At 40.1% G+C, this 22053-nt stretch overlaps 1 protein-coding gene across 1 annotated transcript; it reads left to right on the top strand.

The window, feature by feature from the left end:
- Positions 1-39: 39 nt before the first annotated feature.
- LOC119730937 (pescadillo homolog) lies at positions 40-17550 on the top strand. The gene is made up of 14 exons (XM_038204008.1): positions 40-211; positions 2279-2358; positions 2854-3007; positions 3343-3452; positions 4369-4540; positions 4939-5028; positions 7026-7142; positions 8803-8994; positions 9610-9743; positions 10666-10791; positions 11995-12179; positions 13014-13183; positions 15183-15359; positions 16353-17550. The coding sequence occupies exons 1-14, from the start codon at positions 191-193 to the stop codon at positions 16437-16439; spliced, it is 1815 nt and encodes a 604-aa protein (XP_038059936.1). The 5' UTR covers positions 40-190; the 3' UTR covers positions 16440-17550.
- The last annotated feature ends 4503 nt before the right edge of the window (positions 17551-22053 follow it).

The raw sequence follows: 22053 nt of genomic DNA, 5'->3' as shown, positions 1-22053 counted from the left end.
GTTCCGCCTCTTGGGGGCGTCCTACTTCTTTCCACGCACGTGTAAAAAAAAAAAAAAAGTTGGGCAACTTCATTTTCATTGCGTTGCTGATGTCTGTCCTGTCGAATTTATTTATCATTTTTAAACAGATTTTAAGCACAAATATACGGTAACCTTTTGCAAGAGGTTTCGTAATAACTTGACCGTCAAAATGGGACGAGAAAAAAAGAAGGTAAGTTGACACTTTCAATGCTGAACTTATTTTAGGACGTTGTCCAGTATCCGGACAGTACAAATCCAGGTGTTTGCGTATTGCGTAGGATTGGCCGAATGTCGGACACTTCGCCCCATTTCCACGTCGCCCCATGTCACTTCGCCCCTAACCACTTCGCCCCATCCCCACTTCGCCCCATTCCCAAATCGCCCCATCCCCACTTCGCCCCATTCCCACTTCGCCCCATTCCCACTTCGCCCCATCCCCACTTCGCCCCATCCCCACTTCGCCCCAGCCGTTACATGTAAAAAAAAAAATCTCATCTATTTTTTTGGCTTAAAAAAAAACAATTTCAACAGATTCACTCATTGCTAACCAACGGAAAGAATTAGCCCATCACCAAATGAACAATTCATAACCAACCTCTCAAGCTATAGGCTCTCCCCTACCGAGAAAAAAAGCTTGAAGTAAAAGATCCAACTTTGTTCCCAACCCGGCTATACCAACCCATCTCCCACTTATCTGAGAACGACAATACCTTTGACATCCTAATTTCACTCTTGGAGAGTGAACGGAACATTTTCCTCAAGGCAGTGAGTTCCTTCACTGACCCATACCTACGGATTCTTTTGAATCCATCGGCTGATGATTTTATTCACAAGCCAATAGGAGAGGCGTCTCTGAATGGGATAGAGCCATCATTTCTCTCATCTGTGTCTCGAGCACCTCATCAGAGAGTTTGTATTTTTCCTAAGTTTCTAGAATTGGGAGCATTTATTATCTGGGGTCTTTGGCAGTTTATTTGGTCTGCACCCCTAGCCTTCACCTTTTTCATACTAAATGGGGCGAAGTGGGGATGGGGCGAAGTGGGGATGGGGCGAAGCGGGGATGGGGCGAAGTGGGGATGGGGCGAAGCGGAGATGGGGCGATGTGGGGATGGGGCGAAGTGGGGATGGGGCGAAGTGGTTAGGGGCGAAGTGACATGGGGCGACGTGGAAATGGGGCGAAGCGTCCGACACCCGATTGGCCTACATCATTTTATATGTATGATGAACAAATGTCTGTTATTTGTGTCACATCTCTGTGTTGTGTCTGTATTTATGAAAGGATCTGCGACCAAATGTGTAAAGAATAGTAGGCCCTATGCAACTGCAAGTCACGAAGTACAGGAACACGAGGAGGCAATTAAACATATTAAAATAAAATTTCCAAACGAATTTTAAGTCCCCAAACAAATAAATGCTAATGATTTCTCATTATGTCAGTTACTGACATTTGCTTTGGTAGTTTAGGACCATAGGTGAAAAAGTGGAATTGAGATATTTTAGTTTTTACACAGCCAATGACAGCAAATGGATTTTGTAGCCTACAATAGACCCCCTACAATACATGAAACTTGAAAGTAAAAGAATAAAAAAATAACATCTAGTACTACTACTAGCATGACTAGTACTAGTCTACTAGTTGTTCATAAAATATGTATTTATGTTGGGCGCAATCTGTCCATCTTTTGGATCGGTCGATCCAGTGCGCGATAACAATAGTAAAACACCTCAAAGCGCCTCACAATAAAAACTATGAAACGTTGGCAATAAAAGTACTTAAAATAACAATATAAAAGTTACTTAAAATGCTACAGTGACATGTACTTAAACATGGAAGCAAACTAAACTAAAATGCAAGTTAATTTGCCAGAAGAAAACAATTAAAACCTTAAAAAGCCAATTTAAAAGCATTCAAAATATCAAATTATTATACCACATGCACCTTAAGAGTGCCAAAAGTAGTATAAGTCCAATGCAACACAGGGGCAAAATGGCTACAATAGCAAAGAAAGTACCATGCAACACATAAACACCAAACCAAATAATATAAGCAACATGCAGACATTTTAACAACTACATGTAAGTACAGTGTAAGTCAATGGAAAAAAAAAGAAGAATGCCATTTTTCATGTTTGTAATTTCAATGAGATTTTTGAGAAACTAGATAGCCTAAAAAATGTAGCTTTAATGCGTATAACATCCCTAGATGAGCTCATGAAAATTTGTGTACATGTGTTTTATTGCCTGTGTTATTTTGCAGTTTACAAGTGGAACAGCCACAAATTTTATCACCAGGGCGTCGGCAGTCAAGAAACTACAGCTGTCGTTGGTTGATTTCAGGTAAAGCAGGACAGAATTAAAAATTGCAAGAAATATACCAGATTGGCAAGTGATGTTTAATGTGTAAACTACATGTACCAAGTTTCTACCAAATATGGAGCTGGTTTGGTGATGGAAAACACTGAAGTGTCACCAGTTACTGCTTCAACAAAAGATTATAAATTTACACAAATGTGTAAGCTAAGTAAAGAACAAATTGCTACAAAATGTCAAGCTTTGGTGTGAACAACCCTGCAGAAATACAACATCAAATGCTTCAACATAAGATTATGAAAATGAAATAAATTAACAACTTTGGAATCTCTCAATGTATCTTTATGACTGATACAAGATTGAAGGTCTGTCTGAAACTTTGTAAAAACAGTGAAGAATTGTGTATAAATTTAGCTTTTACATCGGAAGCATTTAGAAAGTATTTGACTGAGTGTGAAAACTTGATATTATTTTTATTATTAATTCCTGATCCTAATCTTGATCTCGTCTTTATCCCCACAGGCGGCTGTGCATCCTCAAGGGGGTTTATCCGGTCCAGCCCAGTAATCCAGCTAAAGCTAACAAAGGCAAGAGGGCGATGAGAACATTCTATCGCAGCAAGGATATCTTGTTTCTCTCCCATGAACCAATCATCTATAAATTCAGGGCACACAAGGTGAGTTATTCAGAGCAACATCTTTGGTTTTCGGATCTGCATATTTGAGTGACCATCACATAATTTAAAGTGCTTGGAAGTTTTAGTAAGGACATTGTTTTTCTCTAATTGGGAACACACTCTGTCTTGATTGGGAAAAGCTTATCTCAGCTCGGTACACGATGCTGGTAGCAGTACTTCTTCCAATTATAAATGTGCCGTGGTCCGCAATTTAAAAGAAACTGGAATACTCTTTTGACTTTTGAGAGTCTTGCTTATTCCAGTGCATTTATTGACTTGCTAGAATATGAATGACTTTGCTTATTTTCTGATTCTCTGATTTTTGTTTTCTTCAGATTTTTGCCAGGAAAGTCAAGACGGCCAAAAAGAAGAGAGAGTGGGGCCGGTTGGACAGATTAGAAGATAATAAACCTGTGTATAACGTGGACCACATCGTCAAAGAAAGGTGACTATCACTGTCTATCTGTCAGTTGATCTGACTGTCTAGGTGTCTAAGCATCGCATGTGTCTCCACTGCCCATAAGACTGTCATACAAATGTAACGATATATGCATCAATTCCACGATTGCTAGTAAAGCACATGTACTGGTATAGCTGACAATCGCATTGGTAACCCATGTGATTGTTGCCTGTGCATTCGTATTGACTCTGTGCATGATTCCCTGTGGGTTTGCTTGGTACATAGCAAAACTAGCAGGTGGCGTGTGATGATTAATTGACCAGTTAAAATTGGGCTCTCGCTCATGAATATGTATGAGGTATAGTATGTTAATTTACCCACTCATTGCTGTGTTCTCATTCATGTTCTACATAGCACCACACTTTTTCTTTCAAACATACAAACCTCATAATCCCACACATTACACAAATGCCAATTACCTTTGCAATCATAGCAGGTGGAAATGTACCTTATAGTTCAAAGATTACCCTTTGATGGTGACTGAGCTACTAGTAAAGTCTGTCACAAGCCAATATGACCCATCAGGCTGGTGTATATCTCCGGTTTCCTTGGCATGAAATGACTGACTTTATTTCTTTTCGCCCTGGATGGTATACCAGTCCATCGCAGGTTACTCCCCAGCTAATGCCAGTACCCATTTATACTCCTGGGTGGAGAGAGGCAAGTGGTGGTAAAATAAAGTCACTTGCCCAGGGACACAACATCCGACCAGCAGCTGGATTCAAATCCCTGACCTCTAATCATAAGTCATGAACCCTAACCAGTAGGCCACACTCCCTGACTGAGCAACTGCACACCACAGTTTCCCATGGCTTTGGTGTCTTGCTGTGCCAGAGAGTGTAGCAGTGAAACTGACACTGACGGAGGATTTATTGCTCATTTGCCACTTTTTATCAATCAGATATCCAACCTTTGTGGATGCCTTGCGCGATCTGGACGATCCGCTGACAATGTGCGCTACGTTTGCTGCTATGAGGAAGAACGCCAAACTGGAAAGCAAACTGATTCCACTGTGCAGTCGGCTGATGGTGGAATTTATGAATTTTGTCATCGCTTCTAGAGCACTCAGAAAGGTTTGTCTAAAAGTTGCCTTCAAATGGCTTCACACGTTTGTTTTGGGTTTGAATTTTGTGAGATTTACAAAAAGGCTCAGCTCATTTGAATGGAGTCTATTAATTTCTGGTTTGAATCGATGTAAGGTTGAACAAGAAATCGATTGCAGAAATATTTGAACTTGTAGCCTCCGGAATACCACTTCCGCTTCTCTACCAACTGAACTATCCAGCCTCTTTGCTCAAGGGGTGCTAGTCAGAAGCCATAAACCCGTATGTATGCCATGTAGCCAGGGACCATGCCCAAAGTCGCGATGCTAGCAACATTAGCAACACTGCAATTTTCTGGTTGATTGTGAAACATAAAAAGAATTTAATGACTGAGGAATAAAATGCTTTTGTTTTGCATTTTCCTGCAGGTGTTTTTGTCAATCAAAGGTATCTACTACCAAGGGGAGATTCAAGGACAAACCGTAACATGGATCGTACCCTACAGCTTCAACTACTCGGTAAGACAAGACAGAGATTGATGTGGTTTTTCTGCATGATTTTCCCTGCGGCACAAGGGGAGGGGGGTTAGACCTAAACTCCTCTGTAGATCCGCCACTGTCATGCAGAGATGCCATAGGTTTTGTGATCATTCTGAATATAACAAGTAATGCGTACTCTAATATATTGTCCCACTCCCATATGCATGAGAACGAGTGCACATATGCGGCGTGTTCCTCTCACTGGGGTTTAAAGGTGGCCACCAAGCGTCAACTTCTGTTCATGCACTGAGTCACTTTTACTAACTTACACACTTAGGTTGATGGGGATTGAATAGGCTAAGCCTTTGACCCCATATCCCATTTCTTTCTAATAGGCATCATGGTTCTTAAACAGGTTTGTTGAGGCTGCATTCACCACGTGATGGGAGGTTGTTCCATTCAGAAATAACTCGGATGGACAAGAAGTTTTTTTCTGCAGTTCAACCCTTTCTTTAATCCTGGTTTGTAGAGCTTTAGGTTGTGACCTCTGACTTGGAATGGGTTTTCGTGTCTCTAGAAGAGCTTGCTCTCCTCAATGCCTTCCAAGCCGTTTAGGATTTTATAAACCTCAATCAGGTCACCTCGTCGTCTTGCTTCCAAATTCGTACATGTTCAACTTCATCAATCTTTCTGTATAAGTTTTGTTTTTCAAGCTTTGGATGATCTTGGTCACCCTGCGATATTGATCTTATGGTATGCCAATAACGTAAACGTGTCAGCTGTGAAAACATCAACTCTAACCACCGTGACTTAATCAAATTCCATACCATGGTTTGCAGTATGGATTCCATGCATAACCAGTAGGTGGTGCTTTGGGTCTTCTTGTGTAAGAGCTCGGTGTGCTGGACACACTGCTTAAACATACTGGTTTGATTGCGTCTGGCACTGAGTACTTGCGATTAACTCTCCAGTGAGAGGTCAATATTCAAAGCAATATGTAAAACCCTTCAAAAGTCCACAGGTCAGTTTCAGGTGAAGGGATATGAAGTGTTACAGTAACCGTGTCACACAAGAGAGTCACTGCACACAAAAAAACAACACTGAGGAGAGCAGTGAAGCGTGACTGAATCTGCCTGCGTGCCCTGAGCTTAACCACACAAAAGAATTGTGCAGGGATTTGAAGTGTTATCCATACTCCGCAGATTACCTCAAAGGAATTTGAAATGGGTGCTGACTCTACTGGCAATCATGGTTTTGCAAAACATGAAGGGTTGTGAAGTGCAGAAGACTAGAAGGGTTAATAACAACATTCATGAAATATTAGACCCCTTGCATCTAACTTGACATTTAAAGGGAAAATACAACATTTGCAAACATCAAAAAATAAAACTACCAAATCATTTTGAAATACCTTGCTGGACTGTTAGTGAATGACAGTGTAAAGCATCCTGTAAAATCATGGCACCTGGTATACTGTCATTTTCAAGAAAAGGGGTATTTTTGTATCAATTTCCAACGCTGATCGGCCGATCAGCGTTGGAAAAAACTGGCTTTTTTCAAATACTGGCCCCAGTTGACCATCGCACTTGTTTGCAATCGATTACACACCTATGAACGGGTACAAGCCAGCTAGACTGGTTCCCTGACCTTACAATTCCCCAATATATGTAAACTGCTCTGTTTCTTCTTAAATGGAGTCAGGGAACCAGACTACAGGAAAATGATTGTTTTTCTTGGTTTTTATAGCATTTTCGAACCCAAAACCTCAAAAAAGTCAGTGTAACTATATTTGCTATATATTTCCAACCCCCCAATTCCATCCATTTCTGAAAATTACAGCAAAAGCAAATGATGTATATTCCCTTTAAGAACAGGTTTTTGTTCCTGTGTGAAACGCATGAGTAGACACTTTGTACTTTTATTGTTGCTACATTTAAACAACAAACACTGCCCTCAGTGAGAGGGCACCGTGCAAGCAGTCTATGTAGTACCATGCGATTTTAATACAAAGATTTTGTTTTATTTTCTATTTGCAGCGGCCGAGAGACATTGATCTGAGAATCATGTCCACATTTGTGGAGTTCTACAGCAACCTGCTTGGCTTCATCAATTTCAGACTCTATGCTTCCATCAACCTGCACTATCCTCCAAAGGTATTTCAAATAACTTCATAACAAAGACTAGGCAAGACCTGGACCCAATTTCATAGCGCTGCTTAACAGCTGACTTTGTGCTTACCGAGCCTCCATCTATTTCATAGAGACTGTTAGGCAGTAAACACAGCGAAAGCATGCTTAATCATAGAGGAAAAATTGCTTAAATCAGTGACATCACAATAGAAATCTCCATGCCCGCGCAACCGTTAGCACATCCATGCCATGAAATAGTGCTTAAGCAGCATGTTTTTGTGCTATACATGTAGTAAGCACAACATTTCTGCTAACTGTTAAGCAGCGCTATGAAATTGGGCCCAGGGCCCAATATCTTGGCTCTGCTTACCGTTATAAAAAAATCCCAGCTTACTGTAGCAGAAAGTTGTGTGCTTACGGTAAGCGTATTTCACAAATTAACCAGGAAGTTTCACTTTTGCACATGCGCACATCTCATAACTAAGGATTCTGTGCTTACAGGGCTAGCACAGAATTTGTATGCTAGCAGTATTAGCACAGAATGGTGATCGTAAACGCGGAATTCTGTGGTTAGCAGAGCCATGAAATTGGGCCCAGTAAAGCTGGTCTCGGACTAATTTGGTGTAAGAGGTTTGAAAAGGTAGTCATTTGAGTCAAATTTTTGGCCAAGGTGAGGCTAAAGTCTAATTCACAAGTGACAGTCGGAGAGTCAGTCAGTCACTCAGTCATGAGATAGGTACATAGAAGACTGTAGGCTGGCCCTCTGGGACCAGCAACTTCAATTGTTCGGGCCAAGGTGAGACTTGTACAAGTCTAATTTACCAGTGACAGTCAGTCAGTTAGTCATGTCACGTCCTAATTACTTGGCTATGGCTAGAAATAACACACAAGTCTATGTGAAGTGGCTGCAGCCGCTTCCATAGCCACGTGTGTAATTTTCAGCCGTAGTCGAATAATTCGGACGTGGCCTTAGATACAGAGAGGATTATAGGCTGGCCCCTCTAAGACCAGTGACAGTGATGTTTTCTTTTTATTCCTATTTGCCATTATTTCTGCACTGCAAATATAAATTGAGACTAATGCTGAGGACCAGCTGTGTCTTTGGGTTATTATGTATTCATTGGCTTGTACTTATGATGCGTTGTTTTTAGGCTAGTACATTAGGAACTTTGCTGGCTGGTGTTCTGTATTGGTACTTCTGTAATTATGGCATTAATAATCAAATACATGTATGTAATGCTTATCACTTTATACAAATGTCTCAAAGCACTTCACAATTATTACCCCAGCTCATCATGTCATGACACTAGTTTCGTGCATTAGCTTGGGATCAGTGCAACCTGTTCTATATCCTCATAAGTGCTCATTTATACTGCTGGGTTGAGAGAGGGAATTGAGGTAAATTGTCTTGCCTAAGAACACAAACACCATGTTCCCCACGGCCGGGTTCAAACCATCGCAGCATTCCAAACGAGTCAAACATCATAGCCACGCTGCTCTTCAGTGTGTGTCTGGTACATGTACATTTTAGGAAGATTTCCACTAATCTGTAATGGTGTCTCCATCACAACGAAAAGATCTAGACATGGACTTGTGGGTTAAATTCTATAAAATATCAATATCAATCTCCATATTTGTTATTTTGGGTAATTCTCAAGTTTTGTATCGTGGTTGTTATTGACAGCTTTCATTGACGGAGAAATCCCGCACATCGACACAGCTGGAGAATGAGAGTAATTTCTGCATGGACAAAGAGGAAGAAGAGGAAAGGGTCGCGGCCTTGACCCATGACCTGGCAAAGGTCAGCAAGGAACCAATCACAGAAGAGGAAGACGAAGAGGTCAACTTGCAGGATGAAGAACTGATGGCTGGTGGGGTAAGTTTATCTGATCTGAATCGGCATTAGCAAGCTGTCATGTTGTTGTTATGTGGTTAGTCATGTGGTGATTATGATTTTAAACAAAGATTTGTAAAAACCTGAGACAATCTACCCATTCCTAATAATCGAGATCCCATTATGTGGGTGGTCTTAAGCCGCCGTTTAAACACTAGTCAGTGATGTTTAAGACCACTAATCCAATTCCGATTGATTGATTCCCGCCTGTCGGGAACACGTCGTAAAAGTTGAAATGTTCCTACCCTTGCAATTGTTGATTTATTTGAGCGCCAACTGATTCTGATCGTCTTGATGTCGTCGCAATTACACTCGGGCCGCAACTAATTTTTTTTCCGACGGTCGTGGCTCAGGCATAGATTCATCCTGAAAAGTCAGTCGCCAACTGATCTGTGTCATCGCAAACTCGACCTGAGGGTGGCTTAAGACTTCAAAATAAAATAGTTGTCAAAATGAAAAATTCTGGTCTTAACCAAATAGATTTTTATCCAATGTAATATTTCTGAAAACAAAATCATACCATTGTTGTGAAGTGTTCCGTTAGTTTTGTAAACCCTCAGGACTTTCGTTGACTTAGACTTTTTGTTTGTCTGGCAGAGCCTGGACAGTGAGGCGGTGCAAGAAGCCAGAGCAGAGCAAGACAAGGAAGCCAAGTTCAAGACATTGTTTGAAGGATGCAAGTTCTTCCTGTCACGAGAAGTGCCCAGAGAAATGCTAACATTTGTCATACGGTGAGAAACAAATCTTAGAATTTTATTGTTATCTTCATGCGAGTGCCGCGTATATGGTGGCAATGTACGCCCAATAGACCATTATTGTGTGGCGGCCATCTTGATTTTTTTCCCATTCAAATCAACGTAACCAAAGCGAGGCTGGAAGGAAAAATAGTCTGGTTCCTTTTTGCACAAAAACAGTATCGTTCAGTACTGTTATTGGATACAGGGAACATGACTGAAATGGTGGCAGCATGATAAAGGTCTATCAAGTCCCTCCCAGTGGTCTCCCCCAACTCTCCCTTTGTAACCATTGAGGGGGTACTTGTGCAAGGAGTCTATAAGTTTGTTGTTGCATATCCCATATGTTGTTTGTCTACACAACTTTCAAACAAAGGCACCAGGCATTGATATGGATGCAAGCCACAAATAATCACAAGTCTAACACGTGGTGTCAGGGTCCCTGCCGTTTGGCTAAAAGTAGTGCCCAGGTGGGTATGCATATGCTTACACAGTATATGTGACAAGCTAGATACAATATCCCTAACCCTGCCAAACGCAAAACGATGCATCGGGTGGAAAAGAACTGGTGCACTTTGATGCATTCAGCTACCAACACCAGTGCATGAATGGCCAGCTCTGAAACAATGAGAGCTAAGTCCCATTGAACAATGCCAGAGTCGTATCCTGCTGCATTCAGTGACCACGGACTCTGAGGCAGTGCTGCCATGAGACTTTCCCCCTGATGGATCTTGCTACATTTGGCAGGCTTGTCACTTAGTCAAGTGTTGCATGTTGCTACGTTTGGCAGGGTTCTAGAAAACATACCCTGGAGGGTTAGGGATATTGTGCTTTTGGGTTTCAAATACAACTATGCTTAATGAACTCTTGTATAAGTTTTTTAGGCAATTACAAGTAACCCTTGAATTTGGCTTTGTAGATGTTTTGGTGGTCAGGTCTCATGGGACAAGACAATGTTCATTGGAGCGACATACGATGTCAAGGATGAAAGCATCACACATCAGATTGTGGATAGACCGCAGCAACGCAAGGAGTATCTCTCAAGGTAAGCCAGCAACATCATAGTTATTATCCCTCATGATGTTCATGTCTGCCAGAAGTTATTGAGGTATTTTGCAGGATTGAGAAAGGTAGAGCCCAGTCAATCTGTTACTGTAGTTGGGGCTTGAAAAGAATGATGGTGAAGGATTTTGTGGGATTCAGGAAGCGTCATAACAAGAATGTTTTGTAGCTTATTCTAAACTACCCCAACTTAAATGAAATAATGTTACTTTTAATAAGGGAATAAATGTGTGCTCCGGAGGTTTTTATCACTCTGTTTAAGACCACTTAGAGTCTGGGTGCTGATATCAGCACCCAGAATCTAAGTGGTCTTAAACAGAGTGATAAATACCGACGGAGCACATATTTATTACCATTCATAAATACCTTTTCGGTAAAAAAAAATCATATAATTCATTCAAAACATCCCGATTTTGTTCAACAAATTCACTTTATGCTTTTGAAACATCCCTCTTGCAAAATAATGGAGTGTTCAGCTGGCGAGTAGGATGTAAACAACCCTTTTATGTTCTGCGCGATGTCGCGCAGAACGCACCTGGCGCTTTGCGTTTTGAATTTAGAACTATAAAATTCTGACTCGCTGGTAGTGTTGCGCATGCCTACGTGAGGATTGTGAACGTTCAACCAATGAAATGATAAGAGGCACTGGATTTTTAGGAGTCCACATTTTATTGTGACACTGGAAAAGTGTTTAAGACCAGCTAGCCATGTCTTTATCATCCGTTTAAGACCGGCCACGTGACGGGCTCTCGACCAATAGGAATGCGTAAACTGTCTTAGGTATTTATGAATAGATTTTGAAAGGGGGTCGGAGCCAAAATGTCACGCACGCAATTTATATAACTTGTGAGTTATAAAATGATTCTCAGCGTGTTACTGTGACTGATGTTGATATGTTTATGTACGTGTGAAACGTTTCTGACAGGCTTTCATACATGTACACTACTGAATTCACAGTGCTTAAAGTTACAGAGTTCAAGAGCAAAAGCCAATAATAATTGTGTTACTGGCTGTGTTAGAGATTAGTATTCCAGAAGGTTCTCATTCAAAATCTATAGGGCTTGGGGTTCATTTGCTGTTACTTGAAAGTGTGTGGTTGAGCAGCTGTACTTGCACTTTAGTGGTATATGGTTCCCATCCCGCCAAGGGCGTATTCATCATTATTCCTACTTGTTTTATTCCTCAGATACTACATACAACCCCAGTGGGTGATTGACAGCGTCAATGCCCGTCTCCTCCTGCCAGTCGAGGAATACTTCCCTGGGGTGGTTCTACCTCCTCATCTCTCCCCGTTCGTTCAGGAGAAAGAGGGTGATTACATACCTCCAGAGAAGCAGACACTGCTAGACCGACAGATGGGCATCCAGACAGGTAAGTGGTAGAGCAGCTTGACTTGCATTTACATGTTTGTGGGTTCACATCCAAAAATGAACATTTAGTTGTTTGATATGATAAAGCCGATGAAGCTGTTTGGTTGATGGAAGTTTTTGTTTTGATTTTGTAATTTTTTGTTGGGGGAGATTTAACAGCTGTACTTGCATTTTCAAGTATGTGGGTTCACCGCCCACCTTACAAATTTCGTTTTCTGAATAAGCTAGTAAGATGATTTCAATTAACTTAGTACACAAATCTGTAAATGCCTTCATTGAAATTTCTAAGGAAAGCAGTTGTATCGGGTGACTCAAAGCGGTTTTTGTACACCTACCATTTGTGCTTTACAATCCTCTTCACAATGTAATGCGAGGTTGGTCATTACCAAGTGAAAGGCATTTAGAATCATTTGCTTTTCAAGTATTTTGTTTGTTTCCAGTCATAACACCACTCAAAATCCAAAGAAGAGTGTTTAAAACCTAAGCTGTTTAACTTTCAGCTCAGTGGAAATTACACTTTTTGAGAAAACAGTTTTTTAAAAAAACCATGCACAATATTTTGATCACGAAACACGATTTTGTCAGTTGAACTCTTTATTCCAAAATCAGTCAGTTGACTGATCGTTGGAAATCACCTACATTTCTTAATTTCTCCTAAATGACAGCGAGCCAGACGGAATAATTTCACAGGTATTTAGTACCGGTACGATCTTTGACCCAAGTAAGCTTTTAGACAATAATTTGGTAGGTTACTTTTGGGATAAATGCAAATAAAACTATGTACATGTATGCCTTAAACAAAGTGTGAAGTTTAAACAATATTTGCTTTCAACAGGGAAGAATACCGAAGAAGACGATGACAATGATGATGAAGACGACGATGATGACAAGGAGGTTAGCGAAGACGAAGAAGAATCTCATCTTGCTGAGGCTGAAGAGAAACACTTGAGTCAGCTTGCGAAGAAACAAGACCGCAAGGAGCAAAAACATGACAAGAAACAAAAGGTAACAAGACCACACTCTAGCTAACTTAGTTATCACTGATGTAGTTCGTTGCAGGTCCGAGTCCTAGGTAATGAGAGCAAAAACACAGACGTGAAGTCTACTTGGGTGTATAACTGGAAAAGCTGGCTCAAGTCTAGAGTTGATTTGAGTCTTAGCTGCAGCCCAAACTTTTTATAATCACACTGTAGCTAAACAACTGTGTTTAAGTCCAGTCCGCCACAAGTCTTGAGTCTTGAGTGGTGAAATCCTTATTCAGCTAGTCAGCTATACTAGGATGGTGCAGAAGTGACGTCACAGGCAAAGTGCATAATTAAAGTGAAAGAAAATAGGTGGTCACCAAACAGTGCAGGACGACGAAGACAATGAACGATGAACTTAGGGTGCATTAAAAACATACTACTTGTGATGAACTAGAGGAGATGTGAGCCTACAGGAAGCCTCATTCCTCTGATAGCTAGAAGGGCGGCTTCCTGGAAACTGGTTATGGATGGTGACAGCACAGCGGTTGTTGGTAGCTGGTTCCATAATCGGATGGATTGTGGGTAGGAGTAATTGTACGGATCTATGGATGCATCTGGTATGGTGAACTTCAACTGGTGGTCATGTCTTCCTATAATGGCGCTGGTTGAATGATGGGTGGGAACTCTATGTTAACCAGCTCATGATGAATCTTATAAAACATGGTTAGTTGTGAGACCAGACGTCTAGTGTGGAGCTGCTCCCAACCCAAGGTGCTAATCAAGCCAGACACAGATGTGTCTCCGGAAGTCACTGAAGACAAATTGTGCAGCCGCCCGCTGAACTTGTTTGAGGCGGTTGACAGGTCCAGTAGAAAGTTAATCACAAGTCCATTCACAAGTAGTAGGTGATGAACAACAAAGGAGTGGTCAGAAAGTTTGTTCCACTTTTGACTCAGATCGTCTGAATAGCTTGTGAATTGATTTGAAAGTGGAGGATTTGTGATGACTTCGACTGCAACACTGCTTTACTTGCCACCGGTATTGATGTAAACTTTCGATCAGGGTCTCGGGTAATAACAGCAAAAACGCAGACTTTTTCTAAGTGAATCTAAAACTAGAAAATGGGTTGAATCCAGACTAGACCTGAACACTGGCCACAGCCTAGATTTAACCCTGGACTCTAGTATACTTTTAAAGTCTGAAATACTTTAGATGCTCATCTTGGTGAGACTATTTCCCCTCACCCTCCGTGATCCTTCCAAGTCCACAAGGTGTTAAGAGGGGATTTAGCAGAAGTGTTCATGCTAGTAGAGGTAGCATTAGGTTCCTTGGCAGTTGTGGATTTTGGAGGAGTCGGGAAGGATTGCTGCAAATATACATACGGAGCTTTAGTTACATGTACGTCATTAGATAGTACCTTTGGATCTGACAGACATAAACATTACATCGGGGCTCAATTCAGTTCAGAACGGCAACTGTTGCTTTTGTAGTCTTTGGTTTGATGTTGGAATTATACTTTGCTCAATTTGCCTCAGGTTCAATAGTCTTGACCCTACAGTGGAACGCCGCTATACCGAACACCGCTATACCGAACATTCGGCTATACCGAACATCATGCTTGGCTCCCGGTTTTAATGTACAAAACGTACCGAACATTGTTGTTGAAAAAGTCAACAGCTTAACATGTATTAAACACTATTTGGGCCACTTTTAATTCCCGAACATCTAACCACCCATGGTTACATCGTGTTTGAAGGTTCAAGAGCGATAGATGGCTATTATTTCCCCAAGGAATAAAAGGGAAAACCACCCGTAGCTAAAGTTTCCTGACGACTCCTTGTGCGACCGCAGGATGTGAGAAATGCCAGTTCTTTATTGGTCAAAAGAGGGTACCGGCGGTTCAAAATAGCTATACCGAAGGATCGTTATTACGAACACTTTCTGTGGATCCCACGATGTTTGTTATAGCGGTGTTCCTCTGTATTAACATTTTGTTATTGATTTTGACTGATTTTGATGTGATTTCTCCTGATGTTCAGACGGCCGAATCCTCCAGGTTGTCTGTGGAGGCCGGTCAGGTGCAGCCAGTCAACGTCATCTATGAAGCCGAGAAGGAAGCCAGGATGGAGCGATCCCTGCAAGAAATGATGATGACCAAGAAACGCAAACGGCTGTACCAGAAACTCATGAAGAAACGCAAGACCAAACAGAAACAGGTCAGTGGCACCGATTACTAGCTTAAAATTCTATCGCTTCCAAACTCCGCTCCATTCTCAAGGATCTAGTTAACTACAGTCCACTTTCAGGGAAGCAGAACAAAATCTGCTCAGCAATTTTATGTGCTAAGCTGCGATCAGCCGAGTACCAGTCACAATCAATATAAATTGCATGTCTTCTTGGCTGGTAAACAATCCTTGCTAAGCATTTTTTTCTGTTCTTAGCAAGTTGCTGTGCTGGGGAGCTCCATAAACTTGGGCCCTGAAAACTATGATTATTATCAATCGCCCTGCTACGGGCTCACTGCAAACAGTCTATTGTTACAAGAACCATAAGCATTTATGGTAAAACGAAGGCAGTCTTTGTAAAGTGTCTTGCCCAAGGACATTTCATTTGGCCAATGGAATGATACATCCCCCTGACCATGATGATCATAGCCATAGTACAAAGCACAACTTTCCTTGTTGGATTGCCACCAAACTTAGATTCACAAAATTCAACTGCACTCTGGAAAAAAAATCAACCCTGTAACACCCTCTCAATAAAAAATGCCAGCACGGAAACCTGGTTGAATTGATTATGATGGTTAACCCTCCTAGCGGGAATGTAGTAACCATATGTAAAATGCTGTAAAACCCTGCATGTCAGTTTCAAGTGAAGTGATATGAAACTGTGTCACACAGAGAGTCACTGCACACAAAAAAACACTGCTTGCCCTGAGCTTTAACCACACAAAAGAATTGTGCAGGAATTTGAAGTGTTATCCATACTTCATCTTCTCTAAGGAATTTGAAGTGTGGGTGCTACCTCTATGGGCAAAAGTGGTTGTGCAAAACTTGAAAGGTTGTGAAGTGTTGTACAGCCAAACCAATACTACTTGACAAGGGGCTTGAATTTGCCTTTCCTTCACTGCACAGCGTTGGATTTTGGTAGATTTGGGAGGATTCTTAGAATAAATGCTCATAATACTTCATTGTTTTGTCTCTTTGAAGGTTCGGAAGCTGACCAACAGACGAGAGCAGTATGAGAAGGATCAGAAGATGAGTAAGACTAAGAAACAGAAATCAACTGGGAAATGATCGTAAAACTGGAACAGCTCCTTGGAATTATGCTGTGTTGTTTGGATTCTCTGTTGGTGAAATAAACACTTGTACTGAGAGCTGTGATTTTCTTTAAGCCAGGATGATATATTTGACCTGTCACTCACAATATGAGCCTTAAGTTGGAATGGACAGTTGATTTTTGTTTTCAGGTGAAAATCTGCAAGTCCTTTTCTATCATTCCCATTTTTTTCTTTCCCATTTTTTAAATTTCCTGTTCATTCACTGTAATACAACTGGGGGATTTTTCAATGCCATTTTCTCAAAAAATATGTTAACAACTTCAATTTAGTTGGCTGTCTATATTTCTGTTACCAATTTCAGTACCCCCAATGTTACATACCATTAGAAAACTCTTGTTCTGCTGGATATAGAAATAAAAACATCTCAATTCTTAAAAAGTCAGCCCTTATGTTTTGGTTTTTTTGGTGGCAGGTCACATATTTAACCCGAATTAAGAGTGAAAACGAAAGCATCACAATGTTAGTACAGTTGTCGATATCATGAAATTCACTGCATTTTGACCACAGATATAAACCAGCCTTACCGATTACAGTCTTTAAGATTAAAATGAAATCTTCAACTTTTTAAGGCAGTAGAAAGCAAGTTTGAACTTTAAAAGCCTTTCAACTCCAAACAGCATACATCCAGGAATGAGAATAGCGTAAATAGTGGAATAAGCCATTTGCGAATAACCTATACCCTTTGCGAGTGAATTTTTAACATCTGGTACACTGACTTGCTCTTATGCTTGGTACGTTTTAGCTTTGAATTCTCCAGACCAAAGACACTGTTGCTATATCACATGATTTGGGGCAAGCTCTTGCATAGTTACATAAAAGATGCTCAGCACCAATACGTTGCTCACAATGGGTGAGAATGGCACAAAGACACCAGACCATGCCGGAGCTGGGGGTTGCTAGTGTAAGACTTGCCCCGATTCACGTGATAAAGTTAGTCTTTTTGGCCTAGAGAATTCAGAGTTAAAATACACCAAGCATTCGAGCAGGTCATGGTACCAGATGGCTTATTTTGTTAGTTCGTTTTCATGACAACTGGAATGTGATTTTTTGGGGGGGGGGGGGGGGGGGAAATGAGAAAGAGCAAATAAAATGGCCTCCAAGATTTGTGATTATCTTTCACACATCCAGTTCTTAGTGGCCATCAGATTCTGTTTTTTCTTTGTAATTAGACTACATATGTGTATCATTTGGCTAATAAGCCATTTGCGTGTAACCTATACCCTTTGGGATTTACATCTGAAAAACGTCTGGTACAATGACTTGCTCAGAATGCTTGGCACATTTTAACTGTGAATTCTCCAGACCAAAGACACTGTTGCTAATCACATGATTCGGGGCAAGCTCTTGCATAGTTACGTAAGAGACGCTCAGCACCAATACATCGTTCACAATGGGTGAGAATGGCACAAAGACACCAGACCATGCCGGAGCTGGGGGTTGCTAGCATAAGGCTTGCCCCGAATCACGTGATATAGTAACAGTCTCTTTGGTCGGGAGAATGCTAGGTTAAAACGTGCAAAGCATTGTATTAAGTCAGCGTTCCAGATTTTATTCAAATTTAACTCGCAAGTGGCTTATTACAGGTAATAAAACTTAGTAACCAGGCAACAATTTGTTTCCAGTTGTGTTAACTACATTTACTTCTGTTATAAACGCTCGCCGTTTGCTTTTTTTAAAAATGTTTCAACAGCATACATGTACATGTATTAGCTCAACGCTATTTTGCTGTATCACAAATTATTTTGGCTGTTACCTCCGCCAAGGATGTTACGTTTTCATTGGATTTGGTTAGTTTGTTGGTTTGTCCGTTAACAAGATAAATAAAAAGTTATGGATGGATTTGCATGACAATTTTTTTTCAGGGGTGGTCCTTGGTACAGGTACCAATCAATTTGATTTTGGCAGTTATCAAGATCTGGGTCTCGATCCAGGACTTTTTTTAAGGATTCTTCACAATTTATGCAAGTACATGTATATGGGTGTACTGACAATAAAAATTATGGCGGGGAATTGTTTAGCCTTGGCGGAAGTTTGCGCTCTCTGAGTGCTTTCTAGTTTTGTCATGCATTGTCTGGTATTACAAAAAAACACTAGCAAACACAATTTTACCTCGCAATGTGCAATTATCACTAGGAAATCTGAAAATGAAATAACGGAATTTTATCAGCAAATGACCAATTCAGCTTCACCATCACAGCAGTGAAAATCAATCACGTGACTGTTTTTGACAGTTGAGAATCCCCTTGTTAATTTGATATAGCCATGCTTTGACTGGAGGTGATTGATATGCCAGCTGTACCTACAAACCTCTTTTGTCTGTTGATGGAATTTGACAAGTCACAGTGTTTACACGAATGTGATCTGACTGTTTTTGACTAGTGTGTATAAATGTACAAAGGCATGGCAGGGGAAGTGGAAGACATTTTTGACTGTCTGTGACTGACCAAACATAAGAAGGCTCCTCAACATGTAGGTCACAAATCGACTAGAGGGATTTTACTCAACAACACCCAATCACAGTTGTCATTTCAGAATAAAACTTAGAAAGCTCGTGTTTGGGATAATGACGGAAAAACATTTTCAAGGATTAGTCATGATGACTGTAAGGAAGCAATCTTATAGTGTAATAAATCAAGTTGGCAAATTTGGAATACGAAAACCTTCGGTGATTTTTATTAGCCATAATTACATTATGAAAATCATTCATTACAACTCCAAAAATACATTGACAATTTTAATTCATTAACAAATGGTAATGTTCAAGCACACTGTAAAGTTATAACAGAAAATAAATACATGTACATGTAAAAACAAAATCACAATTGTTACCAACTGTTACCATTCTGTAAATGTAACCTTAAATTAACACAAACTTCACGATTAAAATGTAACAAACACTGGGGCATTACTTTGAATCAAGTATTCTGTCAGCAACGAAGTTCAGCTGCAACAAATAAGTAATTTTAAAAGTTATAACTCATAAAATAATTCAAAAATATTCAGCTTTTCTAAGCTAGTATTTACTTGTATTAGACTTCTATTAACCCTAACCAACCCAACCCTTCAAAATCCAACTGCATGTTTTGTTTGATTCTGTTGGAGTGAGGAGTGCACTAGTAAACTGATTATGCTTTTATGGGGTTGGGCATACCACCATAATCAGAGTCCAACAGTTTGGTTGTAGAGTTTACCATAATAGTGATTTTTACTAGGTTCCTAGTACATCACTCAAGGGGTTATTAAGGCCCCCCCCCCAAAAAAAAGTCTCCGGTTTCTGGTATGGAGCTTGCCCAAAATGTGGTGCGGCGACGCGGCTTTTAATTTTTTTTTACCTGATTTTTTTTGCTACAAATGTCGGCTGATGACTGCAAATGGTGCCCGACTAAACTTAGTGCAAATATATGGGAGTCCAGAGAGGCCACATAAAGCTTATTCTCGACCATAACCCAATCTAAAAACACGTTAAAATTGTGCAGCAGCAGGATTCCAGTCAAACCAGTGAGTTTGGCGGTTTTGAGACATCATCTTTCATTGAAAAAAAACTTTTTCATTTTGCCGACGCGCATGGCTACGGCGACGCGCGCGCATACCAGAAACCGGAGACTTTTTTTATTGGCCCGATAGATCCTTGTTTAATTTGAACCCAACGTCAAGTTTTCAGGACACACATTTCACTCAGTAAATTCAAACATGCAAACATAAAAATAAAAAGAACTTCACCATGTTGACTACACAAACAAAAACAAACAAACCTTTAATCTATAATCATGTTCTTATCAAATTATGATGGAAAATTGCTAACATACATTTTTGTGGGTGTGTTAATGTTGGTGTAAGCTTTGCATTCCCGCTATTGTTTACTGTGAATTAAGAGCTCATTGTAAAAATGATTTGTTCATGTCAGATTGCTGAACCAGAACCTACAGTGGAGTTGTTCTTATAATTATATGTACATTGTACATTCAGCCTCAGATTCCCTGAATTAAAGAGGTTGTGGAATGCTCGAAGACATTTCCGTCATTTTTCGGGGATATGTAGCCTAAGGTGTGATGAAATAAAAACGACTATTGTTTCTGTCATGAAATGAGTACAAAAGGTACTTTTGAGAGCTGTTTTTCAGGTCCTGTTTCGACCCGAACTTTCAATTTGTGTAAAAGTTATCGTTTTGGGCAGCAAACAAAACATAGTAAATCGTGACGTAATAAACAGGACTCCCAATGTTGCGTAGTATAAATGAAAAATGACGGAAATGTCTTCGAGCATTCCACAACCTCTTTAACAAAAACTACATGTATATACATGTATAAAAACCAAACCTCTCATCATGACTTTCCGTGTTATTTTCAAGTTTCATACTAAAACATAGTTGTGTCCAAGTTTTGAATGAGACACTGAATGGGAAAAAATGGCTTAGTTTAGTAACAAATTGTATGAAAAAAAGGCATTGTTGCACGTACAGTACATTTTTAACCTAAATGATTTTTAATACTGATAATACCGGTCCCTCCCATACAGCCATTATAAATGTCTTCTCCTTACTGTCCCCCCATTATTTTGACAACTCCTCCTTCCTTCCCCCCCCCCCCCCACCTTAATTTTTCCAAAAAAAATAATAATGGAAAAACAGGCATTCATAAGTTTTATAATACTGTTTTTAAGTTACAGGTTTTTGTACTGAATAAGGAAAGCAAATTCTTCAACATTGAGAACAAGTTCTGTTCATTTGTGGTTTAGGATTTTAATTTTGGCTGGCTCATGGAACAGATTGATCAGAAACAATTAAAATCAAACAAGGTACATGTAACTGAGGACACAAACAAATAATTAGCTTGAAAGCAATAAACAGCTGACTCTTATATCATTGTATTCCATGACAATTTTCTCAAATTTTTTAATTACTTATCAGCTGGGTTTTTTTTTTACCTTTCAAGTTTTCCTTGAAAGTCAAACTAGATTTATAACAATTAACCAGTTAAGCAACCAGTTATGTATCACTGAATATCTCTGTATATCACTATGAATTTGTTTCAATACCAATTTATATAATGTCCAGTAATATATACACATCACAGACCAATTACTGTTAACAAACTGCATAGGGTGTTATATTTGTGCGTTTTACATGAATACTATATATTTACAAAATGCAGCCTTCATTTGAATCTCACTTCTTAAACCCTGTCAGTTATTGGATGGAATACCAAGCAATTTAATCAACTTTTAAGAGAGTGCCTCAAAACTCGTAATATCCCTGTTTCATTCGTGGGTGTTCCTGGAGGGAACAATCAATTTTCCAAGTGTGTTCCAAACTGGAACAAGTTTTTTTCTGAGTTAAGGCCAGTCTGTCTTCAAGAGTGAAGTACGTATAAAGTCAACGTCACAATCTATTCATAGCCGAACTTGCTGGAGATGAAATGTGATCAACATTTACGAATTCGTGCTCGGACACTTGCGAGAAATGTAACAAATTCTAGAATAGAGCAGGCTAGTCGAAACGATGAGACCAAGACTTTTAAAACTTAATGCAGGACTGTTCTTATCAGAAGAAAAAACTACCTCGTGAAAGTTTA

This window comes from Patiria miniata, unplaced genomic scaffold (genome assembly GCF_015706575.1).
Source record: "Patiria miniata isolate m_02_andy unplaced genomic scaffold, ASM1570657v1 HiC_scaffold_22, whole genome shotgun sequence".
Taxonomy (NCBI): domain Eukaryota; kingdom Metazoa; phylum Echinodermata; class Asteroidea; order Valvatida; family Asterinidae; genus Patiria; species Patiria miniata.
Note: the sequence above shows the minus strand (reverse complement) of the source record. Positions and strands in the feature narration are given on the sequence as shown.

What these genes read in the sequence shown, in the direction of transcription:
- LOC119730937 (XM_038204008.1), top strand. Translation starts at nt 191, where the DNA reads ATGGGACGAGAAAAAAAGAAG. An exon ending in GACCACATCGTCAAAGAAAG is followed by an intron (nt 3,453 to 4,368) that starts GTGACTATCACT and finishes TTTATCAATCAG; the next exon opens with ATATCCAACCTTTGTGGATG. An exon ending in GCAAGACCAAACAGAAACAG is followed by an intron (nt 15,360 to 16,352) that starts GTCAGTGGCACC and finishes GTCTCTTTGAAG; the next exon opens with GTTCGGAAGCTGACCAACAG.